Below are 27545 nucleotides of genomic sequence, written 5' to 3'. Positions count from 1 at the left end.
CTGCTGGGACCTACAAATATTCTACTTCTAGATCTCAGTAGTACTTACACAGATGTATTCAGTGTGTATAAAGTCATTGTGCTGTCATTATTCATGCTTTTTCCAAAAGTACTACATACTTCGAAAGATAAATTCATTAAAATATTATAATATGAACAAAAGTGATATGATATGAACAGTGATAAAAAAGAAAAGTAGAGTTGATAATTCTCACACTTCACGTATTTCTCCACCAGCCACATTAAGAGGAAAAAACTATAAGAAAACAAACTAATCATACCCATCAAGATGTTAGCCCCAAATCTGAAAATTTCAAGATAATTGAAATGAAGATTTACAAATATCCTCAGTGACAATGAATTTCACCGTAGTTTATATTGTGTAATGTGATGTTAGCAGCTGGAAATTGAAGCCTTCATGGTTAACAATATATTTTCAAACTAAGCAAAAAGAACATGAAGACAATTGTTTATGGTTTTTCAGTGCTGTTTATAATTATGTTGTAACCAATCCAGTACCTCATTACATTCAAACCTCACTAAAATTAATGTTAAACTCTTTTGAGATTTTAAATAGAGACAAAGAAAAAAAAACACAGTTCATATTATCAAGTATACCAGTCCTCCCTTAAAATAGCTAAAATAATACAAAGAGGCAATATGGTGAAAAACAAAACCATTTCTTTTCCTGAAAATACTCTTGGAAGGTGCTTGGGAAAGAAATGCTGAAGAATTCAATGAGCTCGTATAAGTAACAGGCACAAAATAGTACCTGGAATTTGGTAAGCACAAAATAACTCTTAGCTTTCACAATTATTTGTATGAACAAATGACTCAGTAAGGGAGATTTTCTGCAAAGTTGCGTGAGAGCTCGGTTTTTCCCCAACGTCTGTGTTTATTGTATCTGCTAGATTATTATGCTTCAATAATAAAATCCATGAGGTATTTTTTTTTAATGCATGGGAAATCCACTGTTCTATCCCTTAATGACCTCTGGAGCAGAAGCATTGCCTTATGGATGAACTGAGTCAGCACAACTGCGGTTAGAGCAATGGCGCTGCCTAGACTTCTAAAGGTGATTCTAAAGGGAGATTAACGACATGACTCCACCTCTGAAATGTATTCCCAGTACATTATAGACAAGTTCCTACAGCAAAGAAATTGTAACCAGAAGTTTACAAAGTTCTGGACAATGTTTTAAATAGGAGGTTGATTTATAGAAACAAAAGTATAAAGTATAGTAGGACCCTCAGATACTTTGTGAGATGAGGAGTAACTGTGGTACACTTTTGTACCATTTAAAGATTTGCTGATTGTCTTGTGAGAGATAATTTTTCTCCAAATTAAAGATGTGCTAATAGTAAACTTTATTTTGCACAAAGGTGACTATTCAAATTTGTCTACCTTATCCATGGGGGCCTGTCTGCAGTCTGGCATCTAGAGGAATGCCCACATAGGTGCTGGAGCTGACCCTTCAGTTAAAAGGAGCAAAAACAGCTGTAACAAAAGAATCAATAACAAAAGAATCAATTATCCTATCTAGAATATTTCAGAAATGGATTGTTTTCAAATATTTCTGATGTTCTGTGCTTCCATAGCTAAAAACAATGTAACTTCTCATTTTGCAAACTTTAAAAACTTGCAAACAGAATTTCTAACCACTTACAAAATCTTCCACAGGATTTCAGTGTGTGTGTGTGTGTGTGTGTGTTTATCTTTTTAAAAATGTATTTGGCAGAGAAAGAGAGAGAACAAGCAGGGGGAGCAGCAGGCAGGCGAGAGGGAGAAGCAGGCTCCCCGCAGAGCAAGCATCCCAGTGTGGGGCTTGATCCCAGGACCCTGGGATCATGACTTGAACTGAAGGTGGACGCTTAACCGACTGAGCCACCCAGGGGCCCCTTCAGTGCATTTTAAATCCCATAGTTAGAAGCAGCTGGATGGCTCAGTCGGTTAAGTAGCTAGCTGACTTTTGATTTCTGCTCAGAACATGATCTCAGGGTCCTGTAATGGAGCCCCGCATCAAGCCGTGCCCTCATCTGGGGAGTCTGTTGGTGGACTGTCTCTTCTCCCCTCTGCCCCTTCCCCTGCTCAAGCGCACACTCCCTCTCTTTCAAATAAATAGTGAATTAAAAAATCCAATAGTTATGGACATCTGGGTGGCTCAATCAGTTAAGCATCTGCCTTCGGCTCAGGTCATGATCTCAGAGTCCTGGTATTGAGTCCTACATGGGGCTCCTTGCTCAGGAGGAGACTCCTTCTCCTTCTGCCTGTCGCTCTTCCTACTTGTTCTTGCTCTCTCTCTCTTCCTGACAAGTTTTTAAAAATCCTTTGAAAAATCCAATAGTTAAATATTAATGAATTGACCTTCACTTTGACATCAGGGAAGATAGGAATTTACCAGCCAATTTCAACAATATCTTTGCAAAATTAGTAGGCATCATTGAAAAGATGTATCATGACTTACAGCAACTAACAATGTACTTTTCTCATTTGGATCCGTGTGCCTTTGTGAAGTATCATTTTTAGCAGTGACAGCCATGAAAACCCAGTATATCCATCCACTGAATTATGAAACAAACCACTGAATTGCTGTATCACAAAGTGTTAAATCAAGATTTAAAAAATAACGAAAATGATTCAACCATGTTTCTCAATACTAGTAATAAATAATTTTGCTTAAAATGTTTTTACTTCAACTTTAATCAACTATTATTTTAAAATGTCTACTTTGAATTTTTTTTATAATGCACATGATATATTATCAGTAGTGTAAATATACCTAATTATATATGTTAGTAGAGTACACACATACATAATTTTATGTATATATACATGTGTGGCATTTATGTCTTATGCTTCAAGTTTTTATTAGGCACATGCAATCAGAGTAGTTCAGAGATCACAGATTTAGAGGTTGGCAGGAAAGAGAAAAGATGGCAAAACAGATGAGTGAATAAGGATCCAAGAGATAAAAGGAAGATGAGAAAACAGTGTTACTGGAGATTGAGGGGAAATTTTTTTTTTTTCAGATGATGAGATGGTTATCAGAGTGACGTTCAGCAGAAAGCTCAGGAACTGTGAGATCTGAGAAAAGGCCATGGGATTTATGACTGATGGCTAAAAAGTTATTGGTGAAAATATTTTCAGTCAAGTGGTAAGAACAGAAACCAGATTGCGCTCTGTAAATACCCAGATATTAAGTGAGTGGGAGGGAAAGAAAAAGACCAGGAAGAATAGATTACTCTTACTAAAGCTTGGCAGAAAATGAATGAGGCAGTGGAGAGCAGGGTCAGAGAGTACAATGCAAATGGCAGAGTAATTGATAAAAGTCAAAGGGGGAGGGGGCGGGAGTGTCGCAGTCAAAGGAGGAGGCTCTGACTTTAGAAAGAGGACAGTACCCTTTGTAAGAAAGATGAGAGATCAAGTGCATTTCTACGACGAGACAGGGAAAGCTGTGGGAATTGATTTCAGATGGCCACAATCTCAATCAATTACATGATTAAAGAACTTCCTAAGATTGTGGGATGCCAGGCGGTGACTGCGAGCTTGCTAAAAGAGGGGAAAAAAATTGAAATATTGTCTCTGGACCCCTCACAAGGAACTCAAAGAGAGATCCTCAGATAATTGAGAAAACTTGAGGACCTAGATATCACCTAGCAACATAAGAGTTAGATGAATCATACTCATCAAAATCATTTCTAACTCAAATAATAATATAGCAGTGTTTTACATCAGGTTACCAGGAGAGATACCTTCCAAAGACTTACATGGAAGCCTGTGTATTCGTACCCAGAAGGCTAAAATGATTTCAAATGTAATTTTTTAAGAAATGAATTTGGAATACTTTTCCTAGACACAGACTATTATATGGTACACTGCCGTTCCCATCTGCCATCTGCAGCAAGTGTTGCTCTGCTGGACACTTTTCAAATGCTATTCATATGTCTACTGATTAAACACTAATTGCATGAAAAACTAATCTAAACAAAAAATATGTCACATACTTTATTCTACTGTAATTTCTGTTTCTCTAATTCAGACCAAGATTAATTTTCCTGCCCTTTGCCCACAGATTGCCACCACGGCATCTAAGAGTTATGATTTTCCAATTAAAATAGGAGCTACGAAAGTTCGAACAATAGTTACAGGAATTAGTAATTTTACAGTTTACAGGAAGACAAAATAAAGAGAAAGAAGAAAATTTATTTATATACAGAATTATTCCAGTGTCCATGAATCATTGTTAGTGAGCTGACCTTGGTATTTTGTAGGGAATGCCCTGACCATAGCAGCTCTGATACAGCAAACCCTTTGGCATACTTGTCCATTATCTGGAGTGACATTGCTAACGTCTTTGAGGGCTTGAGGGCAGCCGGATCTCTCATTTATCTCCTTAAGATTAATAAATGTACAGATTAGCTGTCTCTTCTGGCCTCATTTTCAAATAAAGATATATTGGTTAAGCCTTGCTTCAAGTGTCCATTTCATTTATGGCTAAATTTATAGAAGATCAGAATAGCAAGAGGCAGATTGAATTGAGCTTGACAAAAGGGTGTGAAGAGGTTCTTTACCCTGAGTACTCTGAAGGAAAATTCTTAAACTTGTTTAAATCAAACACAGTGTGTGATTATATTGAGTTCTTCCTGCTCTCCTGGATTTGCTTTTTCCCAAGAGGGTGGTCAAATCAACATCAAATCAGAATGCTGGGACTTCTAGAAGTCAATCTATCTAATTCCCTGTTTATAGCAGGGAAGATAGAGAAAGAAGCAACTGAAATATATACATACTAATAATATCTTTCCTTAATACATGATATGTTCTAGAAAGATGTCTTTGAAAATGAAGGTTTAAAGGAGTCTTAACAATGAATTATTTCTTTCCCAGAGAACATGGTACAATCTTTGATATGTGATGCCTGATGATAGTTCCAGTTCTCTAGTAGTTCCAGCAGGGAGGGATTTGTTTTCTTGGATCTGGTCTCAGTAAAGTCAGCAGGTAGAAGAAGTTCTTGAAGGGCTGAGATGGAAAGCTGTCATTTTTTTTTTTTCCCCATCAGAGCAAGTAGGGAAGCAGATACAGGCATTCTGCCCCACCCCCCATAGGCCAATTGCCTCTTCTCTGATCCAAGGGAAAGAGCAGGGCAGATAGAAGACCCCAAATCTTCCATGTCCTGAACTTCTGGTGGTACTTGCAGCAGGGGAGAAAGGGATCTGTCCTCCTTGTTCACTACAATTGGGACGAGAGTGTCTAAACATGATCTGTTATTACTGAGGTCCCCAGTTAGCTGCCAGTTCAGAGTCCAGCCAGCATGGTCCCATTTGAAGAAGGTGTGTTTGGTTGAAGCAGGGTAGGGGAAGCCCTTGCTGAAGAGGGTAAGGGTTACTAGCAAGGAGTCTCACATGGGAGGGCTACAGCCTGGAACTCTGGGACAGGCAGAAGAGGTGACAGTGGCTTTTGATGCACTGATGAAATGAAGCCTGCCAACCACAGAACTGGGCAAACCCCCTAAGGCTACAAGGTACAGGAAAGGTGCCAAGATGGTTTGTTGGGATTGGGAGGAACAAGCTCAAAAGGACTCTCTTGCAGTTGGTATAAAGAACATATTTGGGGCACCTGGGTGGCTCAGTGGGTTAAAGCCTCTGCCTTCTGCTCGGGTCATGATCCCAGAGTCCTGGGATCGAGCCCCTGAATTGGGCCCTCTGCTCAGCAGGGAGCCTGCCGCCCGCCTTTCTGCCTGCCTCTCTGCCTACTTGTGATCTCTGTCTGTCAAATAAATAAATAAAATCTTTTTTTTTAAAAAGAACATATTCTGCATAAAAGATAGTTTATTAGTATAGATGGATGATTTTATGAAACCTCACGTTATTGTCTGAAAGAGAGGACTGTTTATATGGATGATCAACTTCAAATTATTTTTCAGTTTAGATTCTTGCTTGTTTAAATATTTTCCTCAGAAAAACCAAACATTTGCCTCCATTTAATTGGGTCTTTATAATGCACCATGAGAAATTTATTAGTTTTTTTAAACCCCTTAATAATCTTCTGAATTATTTATGGTGATTCAACCATATAACAAACAAAAAAGAAAACACACATACACATTAAAAGACAGATGCATAGAGGATTACATGTTCTCCTGGAATGATAATTTGAATATTCAAAACTGTGTTTCTTATGATTGGATTTGGAACTTCATTTATCTATTTTAATGTATAGTTTCTGAACTACTGTTACTACTGTTCTTAAGTATAATTTAATTCTGAGGAAGAAAAGTTACTTAAGGAGAAATTTCCTCCCAAATATCACTTGAAATGTCTTCTCACATATCCTTTGAATTCACTTTTCTGAAGTGAAAAAGTACAGGCTGTGGAAAGGAGCAGTTGTTTATATAAGGAGAGAAGAGGACGCTTTTTTTAGTCTGTTAGGAGAGTGATTGATTTTTTTTTTTTTAAACCAAGTAAAAAGTAAAGTACGTTATCTGGGATACTTTGTGTTGTGTAAAATGTGAATGACGGTTAGTCCCTGGGTCAAGACAGGCCCTGTGTGACTTTCTAAAAAAAATGAGTTTAGCCCTTGGGGAGAAAGGACACAAACAAATGTAATCACAAACCTGGAATCTCAATGAATTGTTTGGAAAAGGATGATTGTTTTCCCAACAACATGGCCATAGGTAAGAGATGAAAGATGGATTTGAAAAAAGAAAATATTTTGGGGGGTAATATTTATTTGTTCCTTTCTCCTTCATAAGAAAAATATTCAGTGTCTTATAATTGGATCATTGCTTTCAACAGGAACCCTAAAAGCACTATACAAACTACAAGCTAAGAATAACATGAAAAATAATTCAATAGTTATTTTATATTAGCAGGCAGGATTATAACAACTCATTTCCAATGATAAGTTAAGTCAAAATTACACAAAACAAACAGGGTTTATTTTTGAACTACACCTATAGAATGGTCAGAAAGACTTGATGTGTGCCAGTTCAAATTTATTTCTATTCCTCTCTATTCTCTGCACACATTTTATTTTTCTCGTTTTCCTCTGGACTTAATCTTCAGGTTGAAGGCTTGACATCATTGAAGTAGTACCTGGCAGAGTTTTATTTCTTCCATTATTGTCAGGTCACAATTTCTTCCCTAGGGAATATAGAACCAATATGTATACATACTAAGTTCTCAATTTCTCTAATATAACCATTCTTTGATTTATAATTTTCACAGATAGTAACCAATCTAACTTGAGCCACAGAGATAGATGGGATACCGTATAGTGTTTGCAAGGATTGCAACAGGGAATTTATTTAAAACCACAAAATTTGCAATGTGTGTTTTTTTAACAGATCAAACAAGTTAAAATATGTGTTTCTTTCAAATACATACTAAGTGTTACTGTTAAAAGTGACTGCATATCACTTCTAACATAGGAACATGTGACGATGTTGTATCCATTGATAGACTAGCCAAAGAAAAAGTCATAAAAATTAAGTCTATATTTATTCATGCATTTCTCCATTGATTTAGTATGTAGCTATTTAATACTTACTATATTTAAAACACTGAGCTAGGGGTGCCTGGGTGGCTCCATCAGTTAAGGGTCTGCCTTCAACACAGGTCCTGATCCTGGGGTCCTGGGATCAAGTCCCACAGGTGCTCCCTGCTCAGTGAGGAGTCTGCTTCTTCCTCCCGCTCTGTCCACCCCCCTACTCATGCTCTCTTTCTCTTTTCAATAAATAAATTAATTTAAAAAAATTTTTTTTAAAGCCCTGTGATAAGGACTGAGAACAACGAATAGGACAAGCATAGTCCTTATTCTGAGTGAGTTTATATTTTAACCAGAGAGATAGACATTAAACACTAAACCGGGTATTATTTAATTATATTGTGAAAACTGCATCACGGTGGAACTACAAGGTACTCAAATACTAGAGAACAAAGGTGCTGGCTAAATGCTACATGGTGAGGGAAAACCTGCAGGAATTTGAGACATACATAGTAAAATTAAGGAGGAAGACTTTGTGAAGAATGTTCTAGGCAAACAGAAAAGCTGAGCCTTAAGATAAGAAGGAAGAGTGGTGTAATGGTAGAGTTAAAAGACATTAGAATGAGAAACTAGAGTGCTGATCATGGCACACAGGCCTAGAGTCATCTCATTTAATAAATCTCTCCTTACCCCTGGAGTCATAAACACATAGACAGTAAGTTAAGCCATGTGATCATTGGAATTATCCAGGATGGTACAAAGAAAACTGGATCAATAACAAAACTTTGAGAAAGTCTTAACAGTCAATTGTTTAGGTCAAGAAGGTCAAACCAAAAAAGGGACTAAGAACGAATAGTGAGAGAGTTAGGAGGGACATCAAAGCCAAGGAAAGGGAATGACTAGACATGTCAAATGTTGCTGAGGGGTAAAGCAACATAAAGTCTGACACTCTACCGGCCAGATGAAAGTTTTCAAACTGGGATGGATATTGTGTAGAGAACAAAGGAAAATGAACCTAGAAGGCTGGTGGGTATAGAGAAAGCAAAGGGATCAGTGGAGCTCGGATTCTGGTGAGGCCCAAGAACTATCCTAGTGGAAAAAGCAGTATTGGAGATGGGAGCTTGGCTGGACTACAGACAATAAAGAATAGGAGATTAGGTGAGAGAGAGAGGAACACCCTTAAGTCATTTTGGATGTGGAAAAGTTTATGACAGATTTCAGGTCTGATTCTGGGGATGAAAGTCTAAGGTAGAGAAGTGAAAAGTTCATTTTTAATAAAGAGATCCAGTCAGGATATTGAGTAGAATGTCTGTGTAGATGTGAACATCAACCAGGATCTTGGGGCTAGAAGGGAAAACTATGATCTAGTCTTTTTATGATGAATGGATTGTGACTAGAGATTAGTAGATAGTTGGTTCCAGCAAGAGGGGAGATGGTGCATAACTAGCTGGCAGGAATATCAAAGAAGCAAGGATATTTAGCAAGGAGGGAAAGAAACAATGGACAGTACAATGGGCAAGAATATCACCAACCTGAGAGTATCTAGGGTGTGGAGGAATAAGCAGCCATCTTTGTTTGCAGGAGAAATACTGTCTTCAATGGAGAATGGAATTTTAGTCAAGGTAGGGAGGTAGAGACAATGTTCTGAAACAAAGCTGAATATGCAGTGAAAATTGCAAACTACAGAGAAAAGTTCTGAAGGCACTGTGGAGGAATCCAAGGGATAAGAAGAGAGAGAAAGAGGAAGGGATTGATGATTAATGGAAGGCGATTGGGCAGTGAAGAATGGAGCATCGTGGGGAAAATCAGTATCTGTGAGTGGTTTGGAGAACTAGGGAACTGGAGGGAGGGACTGACTATAAGTAGACAAGGTTGGGAGAATATGATAGGGTCAATAGCTTAAGAAACATCTACCTCCCATTACATTAGGACTAGGGAACAGGAGCCCATCTGCCAAGTAAAGGTAAGGAGAGAGTGGAAAGAGAGTGGAAAACTTGACACGGCTTGACTAGATAAAGGAGACCCCATTGTGGGGGTGCCCCTAGAAAAATGGGGTTCTTAATTATTGGAATGCTAATGTGTTCATAAAATGCCCAATTTGCCAGAGGTTTGCACCCAGATGCACCAGGCCTGTGTAGTACTTGACCCATTATGATCTATCAGCCTTGATCTGCTCAGCCTACAGATTTCAGGTTTAAGAACTTTATTGAAATTCTGTGTTTCTTCTTTGAAGTCTGGGGTATATTATAATACATGAAATTCTCATGACCTTACATTTTCCCCTCAATGTTTTAATATTATCAATTGAAATTGATAATTGTTTTAATCCTGTCTATTGAATTTTAATATTACCGATTGAAATTGCTATGAAAAAGCAAGAAGCTACATTTCTTGTTTAATCTAGTTTATTGCTCAGTACTAAAAAACTATGATTTAATACTCATCTAATCATTTGAAATAATAATATACTTTCCAAAGGCATCTCATATCAAAATCAGGAAAGTACTTAAATGCTGGTTGAATCTGCTTCTTTTCAAAGCTATGTGCTAAGACAAACTATGTGTCAGACCTGACAATAAATTTAAAAGTTCAAACTGAGTGATGGACTTACATTTTTGTGGGCTGTGGATGAATCAAATATAAGCAGGTATAGTAGTTTTGTTTTGATCAATGCTGATATTCAAATTCTGATCTTTTGAATTGCCCTCTGTAGTATTACCTGGATCCCAACTTTTGTTATTAAAGACAGAATTTGAGATTTATCTACAAATGACTTACCACACTCTTATCTTTTAAAGATTTTATTTATTTATTTGTGTGTATGTGTGAAAGAGAGGCAGCACAAGCAGAGGGAGTGGTAGGCAGAGAGAGAAGCAGGATCCCTGCTGATCAGGGAGCCCAATGTGGTACTAGATCCCAAGACCCTGGGATCATGGTCTGAGCCAAAGGCAGACACTTAACTGACTGAGGCACCCATGCGTCCCACACACTCTAGCTTAATTCTCCACTTAAACAATTTAAGAAACTATGTTTAAACCATTTAAAGTCTGAGACTATGTCATATTTACATATCACATTTTATATATTACATTTGTTTTCCCATACCCAGTATCTGGGATTCTATAGATAGATGGCTCTTGGAGATAGCAAGAGCTCTTGGAGATATCATTTATCATTTATCTATTGCCACACAATGCTGCATACTCACCAGAAAAATTTAATTCATATAGCTAAAACCACATTATTTAGTCCTTGAAGATGTGGGGTTCAGCTGACCTTACTTAGTTTCAACTGACCTAGGCTGGGTTCACCCAGATATCTGGGGTTCCATTGGTTATTGACCGTCTCAGCTCTGAGGACTAGGATAAACTGACTTTACTCTTTGTCCTGCCGAACTTCTAGCAATCTAGTCTAGGCATGACATAGTAAAAGGATAAGAGTGATCAAAGTCAATTGTGCAAGTATCTTTCAAGTCTCTGTCTATGTCCATGTGCCAATATCTTATTAATCCAGAACAAGTCACATGTATGAGTCAAAAGTCAGAGTAGGGGGACATGGCAAAATTACATGGAAAGGCCATGGATACAGAGAGAGGTGAAGAATCAGGGCCGTCAGAGCAACCTGTCCACCGCACAGAATGGGTAAATGAATAAATGGATTGTAGAGTGGCATGAAGAGCACTGGATTCCAAAAGATTGGGAGACTTATCCCTGAGGCTTGGCACCATTCATTCTGTTTATTTGGGCCAGTTATTTAATTATGGTGGGCCGTAATTTCCTTATTGGCCCTTTCCAAACTTTAAAAGTCTTTGCATCAAGCTTCTAATGAAGCTTTTAATAAATTTAATGCCACACGTGGTCTGTAGGAGGAACTTAAGGAAAATGTTCATCATCCTTCCTTTAGTGAACCAAAATGGTTAATGTGGATGGCCAAAGTTGACTGGCTAACTTTGACTGCAGAATACTATGTAGCCATATTTAAACTGAAAAAATTCTAATCTGAATTTGGATATGAAGCAAAGTGCAGAAAGTTCCATTTCCTACTTAGGTCTTTAGTTTTTGCTCCTATCTGATGATTCTTTTGAAGCATACAATATGATAAAATAACATCAAACACTATGACATCTCTTATATGGGAGATGTGTTTTAAGGTCCATTGATGTTGTGCGTTAATAATTCATTGTTAGGATGAATTATTATTCTTAAACTGACTGGAGGAGCTTTGTCAAGTTTGAATAATGCTGATACAAATGTGGGTTAATTTAAACTAGATGTTATGATTTGGTTTATAAAAAGTCTACAGATAATGCAGAAATGAAACCTGCTCTTCATTATACAATATGTAATTATGTGATATATAATGAAATGCTGGATAATTTAACTATAATAATAAAAACCGAGTAAAAATGTTTTAAATGAAAAATATCTTCTAAGTTTCACAAGAAGAAAATGATATACTCAAATGGGATTTGAAGATGATTTTCTGAGTCTGAGATGACTTATTCTGGTCACTTAGATCATCTCAAAAATTCCGTGCCTAGATTACCAAAATACATTGATGGAAGAAGTGTAATTTGTAAGTCACTTTGACATATAGAATGTTCTGATTCAGATATACAAACATAACTTGCCATGTGATAAATGTTTATCCATGTCATATCTCTGGGAAGCATTTATTTTGGACTGATAATTTACTTGTGAAATCAGTCACTCTGGCCTGTGTCATTTCAGAGTCTCCATGTAGACATATCCAAGAAACTGCGCTCAAATCAAGCTGGCCTGGATTCAAAAGTACCAGTTGGTTGTCAAAGTGCTTTGGCCGAATTGGAGAAAGAGAGAAGCAAGAGTGGGGCAGCTCAACTAGCAGCGCCCAGTGTAACCACAGGTCGGTGAAGCCACATGTTACTGGTTTTTATTGTTTACATGCCACAGGCCTAATTTACAGATTCTAACTTCCACTTTGCTTGGAATATAAGGCTCCGTCAACGTGACTGCCTCAACTGCAAATCTCACTGAAATATTTTAGGGGAGTCTGGGTGCCCGCCCAACTCTTGATTTCAGCTCACGTCGTGATCTTGGGGTGTTAAGATCCAGCTGTGTGGGCTCTGCATTCACTGGGTAGTCTACTTCAAGATTCTTTCTCTCTCTGCCCCCCCACCCTGCTGTGTGCACTCTCTCTCTCTTGAATAAATAAACAAATCTTTAAAAAAAGAAATGTAGTTTTTTAAGAAAGATTTTATTTGTTTATTTGACAGAGATCACAAGTAGGCAGAGAGGCAGGCAGAGAGAGAGGAGGAAGGAGGCTCCCTGCTGAGCAGGGTCCTGGGATCATGACCTGAGCCGAAGGTAGAGGCTCTAACCCATTGAGCCACTCAGGCGCCCAAGAAATGTAGTTTTAAGTGCAGTATAATATTAAACACAATGATAGGTCTGTTCATTTTTCCTTTTTATTAGAGTTTTCTCATTTATGGTTTTCATGGCCAAGAAGTGTTTAATATTGCTTTTATTATCATGACAGTAATGTTTTTAAATTTTTGGTAGAACTAACAAAAGGATTAATGGGTTGAGAAAAGGTTATAGTAATTGAGATGTCTTTAACATAAAGATGTGTCAGATAAATAACCTAATGTAGATTTGAATTACAATAGTTTTGTTTCTAGAGATGATGATCTGATATTTTTTATCTCTACCAAAAGCAAAACAAGAGTAAATGGACTTCCGGAATAGTTGACAGCGTTTAGACTAACTTCTATATTGTAGAAATATGGGATGAGTTAGCAAGGGAAATGAGAATTTTCTTTCTTGGATATATTTTAGACACACCAAAGCAGCTCAATTTCTATCACACTTTATCTTTGAAACTTCACATTTCGTTTGTAGGAAAATGGAAATTGTAATTATTCTTAAGCATATGGTTTGTTCCTTTCCCCTCCTTATTTAGTTTTGTAGCTAGCACTTTTTTTTTTTTTCCCCCTCCAAGGGCATGTAAAAGTCAAAATACTAGATATAAAGTCTCTGAAGTGTTTCTGCTCAAACTCTGTCTGTACAATCTGGGTTCTTTCATGTAGTTAGCTTACTGGCTTTTGACACTTGTATAAAAATATCCCGTAGAGCTTTTCTTATTGCCTTTTCATTGACTCTTGTCGAGTGATAAAAATGAAATCCTGGGAAGGGCTTTGAAAACCACGCATATTGCAATTCCTGCAAATTTCGAATATTAATCAAGCATGACTATAAAGAAACAAGTACTGCAGTGAATATTGCTATAGCGTGTTGAGTCTCAAGCCATTATTAATTCATTGAAAACTTTTTTTTTCCGCTTTAGATTATGGATCCTAAAAAGTACCAGATAGTGAAATTCCTGAGATCAAAGTTTTTGTTTCAATCATGGGAAACTTACCTGATCCCTGTGTGTGCATCTTCCCGGGCTGGTGTGGGACAGCCCCAGCTTTGCCCCCTGGATGGATAGTGCCGGGGGTGTTCCAGACCAGGGCAGCACCTGCTGGAACATGTTGCCTGTAAGTGGTGGCTTAAGAAAAAAAAAGACTTGGAATTACAGTAGTGGTTTTTTTTTTTTTTTTTAAAGATTTTATTTATTTATTTGACAGAGAGAAATCACAAGTAGGCAGAGAGGCAGGCAGAGAGAGAGGAGGAAGCATAGTGTTTTTTTTTTTTAAGATTTTATTTATTTGTTTGTTTGTTTAATTTGAGAGAGAGAGAGAGAGCACAAGCAGAGGAAGCAGTCGAGGGAGAGGAAGAAGAAGGCACCCTGCTGAGCAGGGAGCCCAATGCAGGACTCGATTCCAGGACGCTGGCATCATGCCCTGACCCGAAGGCAGATGCTTAACCAACTGAGCCACCCAGGCACTCCTATAGCAGTGGTTTTAAGCAAGTGAGACTCCTAACTTTATTTAAGAAGAGTAAAATGACATTTCCCTATTTAAGTTAATTTCGACATGCATTTATTTAGAAATTATTTATCGTGTTCATTTGGGAAATAGCTTCAAAAATACAGAAGTCAGGTGTCACAAAAATAAAATTTTTCAAACTTTCTTTTTGTCTTGTACAATACAATATATGTGTCTTTATTTGGCAAAAAGAAAAAAGAAAAAAAGACTCCTTGGATCTCTAACATTTACCATGTTCCCTAGTTCGCCGATCTCAGAATATCCAGTAGCCACCGTGGAGTTCAGGAGGAGCAAATGATACCCTTTCTGAACTTTCCCCTTTTTCATCCTTAGACATAAGTCAGTTCTTTCCTAAATTCTTTTTGGGCGAGAAGGGCAATTTTAGTCTTTGTAGTACATCCCGGACAAAAACCAAAAATCTTATGAAGACCAGGGTGCTGTTTCTCCAGGTTTGCTCCTTCTGGACAACCAGATCTTACTCTTCCAGTTAGATGACATAGAACCAATTCAAATATGTATCTAATAATTATACCAAAGGAAATTCTTTATTTTGGAATTGAACAGAAATAACTAGAAGATTTGCTGTGAATGTTGCAAGCACACCATGCGAGGAGAGTTTGCTCTACTGCAGCCTGGAGGGCAATAAATTGCACCTCAGGATCACTGCCATCAGGCCCGGCTCCTCTTCCCTAAGTAACTGATGAAAAAACTGATGAAAAGGCTTCACCTGATCTCCTGCATGACCTTCTTCTGTGGGTTTGATTCACTCTGGTTGCTTGGCAGCTTGGCAATGCCCACATCTTATTTTAGGAACCTTGTTATTAAGTCTGTACATTGTTTTGCCCATAAATTACTAAAAGTACAGTCCTCTGAAAGTAGGATGATTAAGTGGCTAACCTTTGGAGTCTGAACTCAGACTGCTGGGTTTAAATCTTGGCTTCCACTTGTGAGCTGTATACCATGAGCAATTTGTTAATGTCTCTGTCTCTTTATTTCTGAAATCGGGTTAATAACAGTACTACACCATTGGCTATTTTGAAGACTACATTAGAGGAAATAGGTTAAAGTTTGTATAAGACATCATAGACTCCAGTTGAGGTGTAGGTGTTAGAACTAACTTCTGCATTTTTATGAGCTGGTTGCTAAGAAGAACTTGGCTTCTGGACGGTATCTTCTGCACAGTGCTGGCTGTGCCCACATGTTGTGGTTCTTGTGGTTCCTCATTTTCTGCCGGCACCTTTTCCCCTTGAAAATTGTATCCTCTGGGAACTCCATGGCCCCTCTGAATTCCGTGGTCATGGACGGCAAGTGGAAATCTTCTTTGAAGATGAATCACTGACTCCTCTGAGTCCAAGAAATAGTGTAATTTTGCAGAGGCCTGGAAGTCCTGACCTTCCCTAATGGACAACTTCCCCACCTTCCCCCAGCTGCAGTAGCTCAGGAAGAGCACAGGACTCCACTGGTTATTATTTTTGGTAGACAACATGTGTGAAGACCCAATGTTTGTTTTCAGCGACTTGTTTCATGCCTCATTCCCTGGTCGGGACATTTATTGGGAAATGATCTCAGAAACAACACTTAAAGCAGAGGGACAAAAACAGGTCTGAGCAGAGGGGGAAGCTGAGTCATCATACAGTCATGACAAAGACCTTTGCTGATCCCACCGGAAGCACTGGAGCTGGTGTGGCTCTTCGGAGTTGTGCTGTGTTGAGATGAGGGGGCCAGAACTTTATAGCCCCTGCATCACTCAATCACTGGATACTGCAACTTCTGAGAAGGCCTGTGGGTAAGGTGGCTTCCGTCAGTTGAGGGCAAAGTCTCATGGTATCAGAATATGACCAGCAAGCTGTAAAGAGGATCTGATTATTATGTAGGTCACTCATGAATTGCAGAGATCGCTTCTGGTGGTCGGACTGACTGAACAGGGGTTTCTTCCTTCTGTGTCTCTTAGAAACTGCACTCTGTCAGAAAAGATAGTCATTTAAATATGCTTATTTGTTTTTGCCCTACATAAATGTTCTCCACTGAACAAATTTTATACTCTATCTTGAACAAAGTTATCTAATGGAATTTCCTTTCTTTTGAAACTTCAGATATGTCCTTCTAATTATTCCTCCATCTTTAGATTAAATTCATGCCATGACCTGTCCTCCATAAATTCAACTTGTCAAGTAGTGAGAAGAGCCTTAGGCCAGAAAACAAAAAGCAGATACCCTAAGGTCTAGTCCCTGCTCTGCCAGTTAGATGTTTTGCCCTTCATAGACCATTTCATTTTCCTGAGTTATACTTTCTTCACCCAAATCGGAAGCATACCAAGTAATCTTTGTGCCCTGTCAGTTCTGAATGCATGGGATTCTGTGGTCTATTCTGATAACCATCGAGCAATACAACTGTTGGTCATCCTTAAGCAAGATTCACATAGAAGTAATTCATCACAGGTAGGAAGCTACATATTGTGGTACATTAAATAAGGGAGAGAAGACAAGCTCCATGGAAAAATTCATCACTGAGGTCAAAGTAGAAGTTACAAATGAAGAATGGATCCACAGGAAAATAAAGAATTTTAAAGATTTTATTTATTTATTTATTTGAGAGAGAGAGAGTGAGCAGGGAGAGGGAGAGAGAGACAGAATCTTTAGTAGAATCCCAGCTGAGCACAGAGTCTGCCTTGGGGCTCCATCCCATGATCCTAAGATCATGACCTGAGCTGAAATCATGAGTCAGATGCTTAACCCACTGAACCACTCAGATGCCCCTCAAAATTTTTATACTGGGTTTAACTTAACCTTAATATTTAATCTAAACTTCAGATTTTACTTATATTATGAGAAATAAAACATGAGATGGTTCTGTATGAGAATGACCTTGAGAATTAGACAAGACCAGTGTTCTGTCTTAAAGACCTTGACTGATGAATGACAGAATACAGGCCATCAAGAGACAGGTACTTTAGATATCATAAAACATATTACTGTTTCACAATCTTAATAAAAGCACACTTCACTAATTCAGCATTATTGTAAATAGTGTGTAATTCCAAGCACAATAATTACTTTTACTCCAAAGACTAGAAAGCCTATTACATAAAATGTTGGATAATTTCAAATTGGTAATCAAAAAATCTGGTATATTATTCATCCTTCTATTTAACAACAGTGCAGATTTTTCATAATACAAACAAAACAACGACACGGTAGAATTTCTTTCCCGTTTCTAGGGAATACTGTCTTAGCTTGGAAGTACTGACAGCCCAAAGTAAAATGTTGTAAGATTGCTCTTTATTTTAGAGCAACTTACTTCTCTCTTCTCAGAAGGCTTAAATGTAAAGAATAGGGGTGTCTGGGTGGCTCAGTGGGTTAAAGCCTCTGCCTTCGGCTCGGGTCATGATCCCAGAGTCCTGGGATCGAGCCCCGCATCGAGCCCCCCATCGAGCCCCCCATCGGGCTCTCTGCTCAGCAGGGAGCCTGCTTCCCTTCCTCTCTCTCTGCCTGTCTCTCTGCCTGTCTCTCTGCCTACTTGTGATCTCTGTCAAATAAATAAATAAAATTAAAAAAATGTAAAGAATATGCTGGAAGGAGAACCCATAGTCATTTCATTCTTTCAACAATCTTGAAAAATCATTTCCTATTAGGCAGTTGTGTGAGTACTGACAGCCTTGCCCCTCTTCTTCCCTAGAGATTAATTTATTTCCTGCAGTGCTTGTTCTTCATGAAAAATCTGACTCGTCAGCCTTCCCCAATGGGAGATCTCATCAGCAGAATGTTAATTATAAAAGTAAAATCATATACCATATTGAAAGGGAAAAAAACACTTCTCTAAGCAAACAATCTTTTTCATGTCATTTCATTTCTTCTCTTTTCTTTTCTTTTCTTTTCTTTTCACTCCACTCTATCCTCAATCTGTGGCTGGACAGGAACATCAATCACTGCGGAAACATTCTGCAGGATAGTGAAGTAAAGAGGGAAATAAGACTGAACTCTTATTTTGAGAGAGTGTCACATTTTCTTGTGATTTTCTTTATCTGTAAAATGAGAATAAAAATGCCTGCCTCACATGAAATTGTGAATGTGAGTGGCACAGAGTAGACACAAAAAATTTATTATTATTGTTATCATAGACTCAATCAACAGCTTTTGGTTAGCACTGTACTGATTGCTGTGGCATCATATTAACCGTGTCTCATGTGGGTTTACCACAGAATCTATCAGCGATTTGAAGAAATATAGCTTCCAGCTGTCAGGAGTCAGGAATATTAGACCAGGATGGACTATTGAGCAGCCTGTTTGAAGTCCTGTCTTCCTCTCCACTTCCTTTTTCTGTTCACTCCACTCGTATAGTTTTCATAATGCTCACTAAATGCTTAGAAACCTATTATTTTTTTCACCAGTAAATTCTTGAGATAACCCAAAGGCTGTTTGCTAGTAGTTTTGTATCTCCCTATTAGGACATGACACTGCACTTGAGTTATATTTTCGAAAATTATTTTCTCTGAAATAAATATTGTCAATTTCTATTTGATTCCGTTTCAGAAATGAAACATGGGTGAATTAAATCTTGAGACAAAGAAGAGAATAGAATGACAGCAAAGGAGGGATGAAGTTGAGAAATACTAAATGAAAAATCAAAGTCAACTTTTTAAACCCAAAATGATCACTGTTTTCGTACTATGATTATGGTTAAGAGATCTGTTTAAGTAAATTAATTTTTTCTTGTTTCCCTGTATTTTCTTATGATTTGAGTGTGACACTAGAGAGAAAGAGCAATCAAAGCATTAGATGATCAAGCAAAAAAAAGAGATGTCATGGTGCAAATTCATATACTACCTAAGACCTAAACCACAAGGTTGCTTACAAGCAGAGATGAGCTTCATGTGTGGTGTGCAAATTATGATAGGTGGTATTCTTTCATAGGGCAAAATCCTACTGTTCTCCTGACCAATGACAGTACCTTAACCTGTGTACAACAGGGAACTGGATACATATGGTGACCTCTGTCTTTGACTTTTATGGAATCATGCACAAATCATTGATTGATCCTTTTTAATGATAAATGCATTTTTTCTTTTAAAGTATTTTTTTATAATTTTTTAATTTTTTTATTAATATGTAATGTATTATTAGCCCCAGGGGTACAGGTCTGTGAATCACCACGCTTATACACTTCACAGTGCTCACCATAGCACATATCTTCCCCAATGTCCATAACCCCACCACCCTCTCCCTACCAGCCTCCCTCCCACCCCCCACAACCCTCAGTTTATTTTGTGAGATTGAGAGTCTCTTACGGTTTGTCTCCGTCCCAATCCCATCTTGTTTCATTTATTCTTTTCCAGCCCCCACAACCCTCACATTGCCTCTCAACTTCCTCATATCAGGGTGATCATATGATAATTGTCTCTCTCTGATTGACTTATTTTGCTAAGCATAATACCCTCTAGTTCCATCCACATCGTCGCAAATGGCAAGATTTCATTTTGATAAATGCATTTTAAAACTACAGTTTACTTCTAAAAAATAAGTTTTTGAGTCTCTCCTCAATTCCCTAATTATTTTCATAATTAACTTTCAGTTCCTTTTTCTTTACTTCTAACCTTTTTTCTTGTTGGCAGATGAGGATCTTGCTTTTATCCATTATTCCAAACCAATTCTGTTTCTCATTTTATTACAGAAATCTGTCTTTGTTCTGACCAATGAACAAAGCAAAAGAAAAAAGAACAGATGACAATAACTCTCAAAACTTATTGCAGTGATTCTCTAAGTTCTTGTGTATAAAAAAAAGTCACTTAATGAGCATGTTAAAAATACATATTCTTGGAATCTGCTCTCTAGAGAAAAATGGGCAAACTAGCAGTGGGAGAGTCTGTCCCATTGCCTGTTTTTGTATGTCCATGAGATAAGAACTTTTGTTCTTTCATTTTTAAGTGTTTGAAAGATTTAAAAAAAAAGTATTTTCTGGCACACGAAAATTACATGAAAGTCAAATTTCATTATCTATATAAGGTTGACTTGCAACAAAAGCCACACACATTCATTTAATGTTGCCTATGGCTGCTTTTATACTGTATCAGCAGAATTGAGTGATTTTGACAGAAACCATATGTAAAGCCCAAGATATTTACTGTTGGACCCTTTAGAATAAAAGTTTTCCAACCTCTGCTCTTAACAGTCTGATTCAATAGTTCCCAGGTAGAAACTAGGAATCTCTTTTGACCTGTCTTTTGCAAGACTGTGAGGCAGGGAGTCTTTGGATCACACTTGGAAAAACAACGAGGTAGAAGAATTATGAAAAACTCTCTCTTCCCACTTATCACACCCACTCTTTCAGCAAATCCTATTGGTTTTATCCACAAGCAATATCTAGAATATGACTTTTTTTTTTTTTTTTACCATGTTTACTGTTGTCAACCAAATCTAAGTCATCATTATTTCTTGTTTGGATTCTTGTATCACAAACTTCCTTCCTAGTCAGTCTGCTTCTGCCCTTGTCTCATACCATCCATTCTCAATACAGTAGCCAGAGGGAATATGTGAAAACCTTAGATCATATAACACCTTTGTACCAAACCCTCCAATGATCTCTCTACTTCTCCCCCTTTCTCACTACCTATCTACATCAGCCCCCAGCTGTTTCTCCAAAACTAGAGGTATCCATTCTCAACACCTACCCAGACTGTTTTCTTCAAGTGGTATAATCTTCCTCCAGAGAGTAACATGACTTCCAGCTTCATCTTCTGTAGTTCTTTCCTTAGCCACTGCCTTCTTAGTGATCCCTTCTACAGAGACTTTACTTAAAATTCTAACCTTCCTGTCTGGGGCTGCCTGTCTCCCATATGCCATCCAACATACTGTACATTTTACTTCTTTACTTTACACCTTTCCCACATGAAAGTACCATGGAGGCAGGGATTTGTATCAATTTGCTGTATCCTCAGGTTCTAAAAGAGTGTCTGCCTTGTTGTAGGTTCTTGGTAAATATTTCTTGACTAGAGAAATGAGACCCAGACTCCCATTTTGAACTTGGCAGATAATGTGTGAGAACCATCAAACATTTCTTGTGTGCAGAAACATTTGCCAGGAGTATAAATATAAGACTGGCCTCCAGAAAATGGTGCTATATGATGAGAGGAAGAATAAAGCAGATATTTCAATCTCAACCAATGACTTAAATACAAAAGATCCTAAGAGAAAGCAAGGAGAGGATTGGTACTGTTGTGAGAGTGGGTAGGTACATGGATGAAAATCCAGTTGAAAAGGTTCAGAAGAGATTCCAGAAAACCGCATTTTGCAGCTGAGTTGCCCCCTACAAGAAACAGATGTGCTTTACTTCAGGTTCTACTGTTCATCATCAGCTGGAGCAATTTGAGGAGACTGGATCCCAAAGTTCCTGAAAAGGAAAGTGAGCAGGGTCTGACTAACGGTGGTTCAAATTCACTCTTTAGGAAGCATTGGCTCTAAAAGAGAATGTAAAGCAATTTTAGATATACTTGAACTTGATTTTTATAAAGTAGGAGGAAATAGAGACTTTTCTTTCACCTTAATCTTCTCATTCAAAAAATTCATCTGATGTTACGTATATAAAGCTTTATTTTGTGGATTGAATAGTAGGCTATTCTTACAAAGATGCAGATTTTAACTACCAGAGGATACTTTTTACAGAGAAAAACAAAACTAAACTGCATTGTTTATCTGTCCTTTTGTGGATGAAGTGTTTGGCTTGATCTCAAAGGAGTGTACTCAATTCCACACCCCTCAGTTAATTTGATCATTTAAGTAAATGTGAATTCAAAAGCAATCAGTGAATATTCAGCTCAATGTAAGAAGCATCACCTCCATGTTAGGTTTGTCACATTTCCAAAAGGAAGAGTTGATGAATGCTGAAAGAGTTGAAGCTTTTAAATCAATTAGAATTTTAAAATCTAAATTATTGTCAGGAAAATCAGTTCCTGCATGCATTGAGATTCTTACAATTTAACACAATAAAGAACTGTTTCTATTCAATGTAAAATCCATTCTGTCAACCTGAATCGGCCGCAAGAACACAAGTGTTATTTGGGGGCCTTCTTACACTGGATGGAAGATTGGGCTAGATCAAGCAAGGAAAGGCAACTTGTAAGGTCCCTTCCAAAATAAAGATTATTTAAATCCTATTATTTTATATTGATATAACCTGATTATTCTGATTCCCTCACCTCCTCTGTTTTTCTGCTTAACTATGTCCTATCTTAAATCAGTTTATTGACAAGGGAGAGTGAGACTAATAACTGTCAAGATGACAGATGGAACTTTCAGACTTCAGGCTTATTATAGTTTTATGTGAATATGAGATGATAATAGCAGGTAATATTTCTGTAGCACTTTACGTTGTGCAAAGCACTTGCAGGACCATTATTTCGTTTGATATTTCCTCAACTCTGTGATTCACCTATTACTATCACAACTCATTCCCTGATAGAGAAATGGAATTCAGACATTCCACCAGACATACAGCCTGTAGGTCTTAGAATTAGGAATCAGACCTAGTTCTTCAGATTCCCCTTCTCTGTCTTACAATATCTTGATTTTATTTGCCCTCCTTCCCTTCCCCAAGAAAAGCAATACTGTAGGAGAAATAATGTTGTTATCCCTTTTTTACAGATAAAGTCACAAAGATTGTAGGTGATAGAAGTGGGAATTAAATCTGGGCATACTGCCTAAAAAGCCTGTGTTCTTTCATCTATAATGTATACTCGATGGTGGGAAGTTTTATTACTATTTGTGATGTGAGGAGGACCTAAAAATCTAAAGGTAGCAGCTGGGGCTAGCAGATAATGAGAGAGAATAAAATCAAGAAGACCATGGAATCCAGGCTTCCTCTCTTTAGGCCACCGACTACCCACATCCCACCATGTACTCCCAACCCCAGCCCTAGTTAACACCGGGAAGTGTTGACACAAGAACATAAATTGAGATTTCCAGGGAAATTAACATGGTGTATGGAGAAATTCCACTTTTTTCTGCTTTGACATCTCTTTTCTTCTTCCCCAGTTAGTCTATGAGCTTCTCAGAGGTCACAAAGCTATATTTTGTCTTTATATTTCGCACCTATAATTAAAAATAGCTAACAGTTGGGGAGACAACTTAAACTTCTTAGTGTTAAATGTAAAATTCTTTACATCTGTTGGTTCATTTCATCTTTGTCATAACCCTGTAAAATAGGAATTATTATCCCTTCCCCCTTCTTCATTTTAAAGATGAGGAAATGAGGTGCATAAAGGCTAGGTAACTTCTTTACGATTATAAAGCTAGTATATGGCAGAAAAGGAAGAAAGAAGGAAGGAAGAAAGGAAGGAATGGAGGGAGAGAGGAAGGAAGGGAGGAATGAAAGAAGGGGGTGGTGGGAGAGGAAAGGAGGGGAGAGAGAAAAAGAGAGAGGGAGGAATAGAAAGAAGGAAAAAACAAAAGGAAGAAGAGAGACGGAGAGAGGAAAAAAGGAAGGAAGAAATGGAGGGGAAAGAGGAAGAAAAGGAAGGAGGGAAGGAAGGGAGGAAGTCATAGGCAAATGAAAACTCAGAGTCAAGAGCCTCAGAGTGTTCCTCTTCAGGGTCATGTGACTAACACTTAACAGATCACTAGTACAATGGAAGTATGGGAAAGCAAGAGAGGACTGGTCTTCTGTACCTCTTGACCATTAGAGTGCATGCTGTTAGAATTTTTTTAAACCACCCATCCCCCATGTTCCACAAAGCCATAATGGAAAGGAATGAAGTGTCTTGCTTGAACACACAGAATTCCTATCTGCAGTGTAGCTTGCTTTCCTTGAGGGTTTGATATGATGTTATTGTACATTAATGTCAAGTCTGAATATGCTCATGAGAGGGTAGGTCACTCTGCTTATGCTTGAGACCCGTTCAGTTTAACGTTTATCATTACTCTTTTCCTCCTCTGCAGTCTTTAGAACTCCACTAGGTTTGGGCTCCATTCTGTAGGCATCATGGCACAGCCAAGGTGATGGGTCTGCAATCAGACACTTTTAGAGCACAATCAAGCTTCAGTCTCTTATTTGCTGTGTGATTGCTGGGCAGGTCTCTTCATTGCAGATTTGGTTTTTTACCTTATGCTACTGCATACTGGAGTTTTTATAAAGATTAACTAAAATGTAAAGAAAAGCACTATGTGACCAGAGAAACACTTTGCAAACTTAAGGTATTATGTCCAACCTCATAGAAATTTCTGCCTTGAGTTTACATTTCTTCCTTGTTTAGTTTAGTTTACTTCAGTTTTGTTTTTGTGTGTTTGCCTCCTCTTAATGTGCTCCCAATTATTTTTCAAAAAACATACATGCCTGTGAGTGTACTATAAATAGTATTTAAAAGCACATCGTTTCTTTCTTGCCTACTTCCAATACATATTTCTAATGAACCCCTCTTATTTTTCTTTATTTACAGAAATCTTCAAAAGTAAAAAACATCAAAAATAATGAGATGCCACTGAAGCCAGCTGGGCAGTGAACATAAATGTTGCAATGGAAAAGTAACTCAGCCTTCAAGTGAAGACTATTCCCCCACAGACCTCAGAAGAAACTGGCCACTGCAAAGGAAAAAAAAAAAAACCTCAAAAGTTTTAACAGATAATACTTAAAGAGAAACCTATGATATGGGATTCACATAGTCTATTCTGTTGTGTCCAAATCTGTATATATTGCTGTATTGTTACTTAGGACATATTTATTTAATGTGCATAGTTTTTTGCAGTTCTTATTGTTCCTTCCACTCATGAGGCAATTGAAAATTAATTTTATCTTTCAGTTTCTGAGTAAAAACCAGTTGAAAATAGGATGAAAGCTCACCAAATATTTTCAGTTTTTCAGGATTTGTTTTGCCATTTTTCTAGAATTATCATCATTTGTGCTAAAAAAAACTTTAAAAAGTAATTATATCTGAGAGTGATTTGAGATACCTAAGTATCTTATCTGATCTCCCTGGAGCTGTGAAAATTAGTTTGATTTCACATTTTCAGTTTGTTTGTAAATAAGTGTTTGAGGCTTAACAGCCAAAACTATCATGAGTCATGGGAATTCTCTGTAACTTTCTCCCCTGACTCCTTACAACCGGAGTTCAGTATCATTTTCAATGATACTGAACTCTGGTTGTATCATTGAAAATCTGATAATATGCTCTATTTTTAATGTACTGTATACTAGATAACACTTTAGATGGATGCTTGTTAAGATTATAAAAAAACAATCTCATTTATGTATTGTTATGTATTAAGTTAGAGGGACAATATTATTTTGCCTCTAGCAAAGTGAAGAGACAGAGAAATGATCTTGTTAGTTACACAGGAATTTAATGGCAAGCTTTGGGCTTTGTTCATAGGTCATACTCCATACAAAAACTGTTGGTTAATCCCCTATTTCATAATTATTTTATATTAGATAGAAAACTTTTTCAATTGTTTAGTACCAAAGAATTTTGGAAGACAACAAATCATGAAACATCTTTTCAACAGGAAAAAACAAAAACAAAAACAAAAACGTAGTAAGAGATCTTTCACACAATGTTTATATTCTGATTACAGCCTACTTCCCCTTACCTGTTTTTCTTTTTAAGCAGAAATGAATTCTGATTTCCAATACCCTAAAGATCATTTAGTGACTTGATGTGATGTTATAGTTTGTTATTTATAACTTCTGAATTTTCTGAGATGGTTTCGCCTTTACTTATTTTTCTGGTTTGTGCCCATAAGAACAAGAACTTTTCAAAGCTTACGTCCCCACATTTAAATTCCACAGAGAATCCTTTCTCAATTGAGCAATGTTGGCAAACTCCTAAAACTCATAGGCCAATTTTCTGTTTTTTCAAAAAACAGTGAATAATTAGTGGTTTTCATTTGGTATATGAGAACAATAAAACTATTACTTTTAGTAAATTCAGTCCTTTGATAGGAAAATCAAGAGAATGCATGCCTTAGGTTTGGTCATTAACCACCTGGGTCTTTCTAGGGGACATCATCTATAAACATCTCTAACTTAATACAAATCCTTTTAGGTACTTCGCTTCCAGGGCTATTGCTATTGAAAAGTGTTAATCAATGTCAAGTTCATCTGTGGAAGATTTTGGAAGGTTGAAAATAAATTTTCTAACTTTCTTTTGTGTGTATGTGTGTCCTTTATCATGTTTAACTGTGGAATGACTCATCCTATAAAAACTGAGTTAAAATTCTTTAACTGGAATTGAATTCAGCTTTTCACACTAAGAAGAAGGCCTCCTGTGTTAAAAAAGCCACAAGCAGGGACCCAGAATTTGCCCTTCTGCCACAAGCAGGGACCCGGAATGCTGGACACAATGACCAAAGTTCACAGTAGGGTCAGGCTGTGTAGATAGATGCCAAAACTCACAATTATTAGTATTGCTCTCCTCTTAATAGAATCAGGCAAGCAACTTTATGAAGGGCATGAAAGGGAGTGAGAAATGAACTAAAGGTAAATTTTTTTTTGAGATGTGTTTGGCTCTTATAATCAGGACTTTAATATAAAAAGTGTTTGTTTTAAGATCAAGGTCAACATTAATGAGACTTCTGGATGTTTATCCAAAGGCTCAAGATACATGTACTTCTAAAGGGAAGAGGATATATGAAATTTGTGGGAATATCTCCCAAGAAGCTGGAATACTAACAACTGAATCTGATAGAATGAAAGTATAAAAATACTTCCACAATTTTACCACTTCTACTGCTTCCACCTGTACTAACCCCATAGCAGGTCTCCTATTCTCGCTACCAATCGCTCTATTCTTAATGAAGTAGCCAGCACGATCTCATTAAAACACATATTAAAAAAAAACACATATTATTTCACACCACATTGCTTCCCACCTCACTCAAGAGTAAAAGCCCAGATTCCTAAAATGATCTACAAAGTCCCACATGATTTATTACTGTCACTTCTCTGGCCTCTTCTCAGTCAATGATCTCAAGCCATGCTGGCCTCCCCACTGCTCATCCAACACGCCATGACAGTCTGGCTTCAAGGCCATCGCATTTGCTTTCTCTCTGTGAGAAATGCTTTTTGCCCAGATATCCACACACCTCAGTCCCTTGGGTACTGTACAAATGCTTGCCCAGAAGACACTTCTTCAAATTATGGTCTCAACCCCACTTGGTTCTTCCTATCTCCTTCCA

The 27545-nt window shown here is 37.5% G+C and overlaps 1 protein-coding gene across 2 annotated transcripts in view; it reads left to right on the top strand.

The window, feature by feature from the left end:
- The window catches only part of THEMIS (thymocyte selection associated), a 189043-nt gene extending 162536 nt beyond the window's left edge, over positions 1-26507 (top strand). Inside the window, exons 5-6 of one of the 2 annotated variants that reach the window (XM_047735038.1) lie at positions 12212-12365; positions 26158-26507. In XM_047735038.1, coding sequence (XP_047590994.1) covers positions 12212-12365; positions 26158-26237 — 234 coding nt within the window. In that variant the 3' untranslated portion in view covers positions 26238-26507. Of the gene's footprint in view, positions 1-12211; positions 12366-24811; positions 24985-26157 lie in introns of those variants that run through there. The other variant, XM_047735039.1, reaches the window with a different exon arrangement.
- Positions 26508-27545: the final 1038 nt, after the last annotated feature.

Source organism: Lutra lutra, chromosome 6 (assembly GCF_902655055.1).
Source record: "Lutra lutra chromosome 6, mLutLut1.2, whole genome shotgun sequence".
Taxonomy (NCBI): Eukaryota; Metazoa; Chordata; class Mammalia; order Carnivora; family Mustelidae; genus Lutra; species Lutra lutra.
Note: the sequence above shows the minus strand (reverse complement) of the source record. Positions and strands in the feature narration are given on the sequence as shown.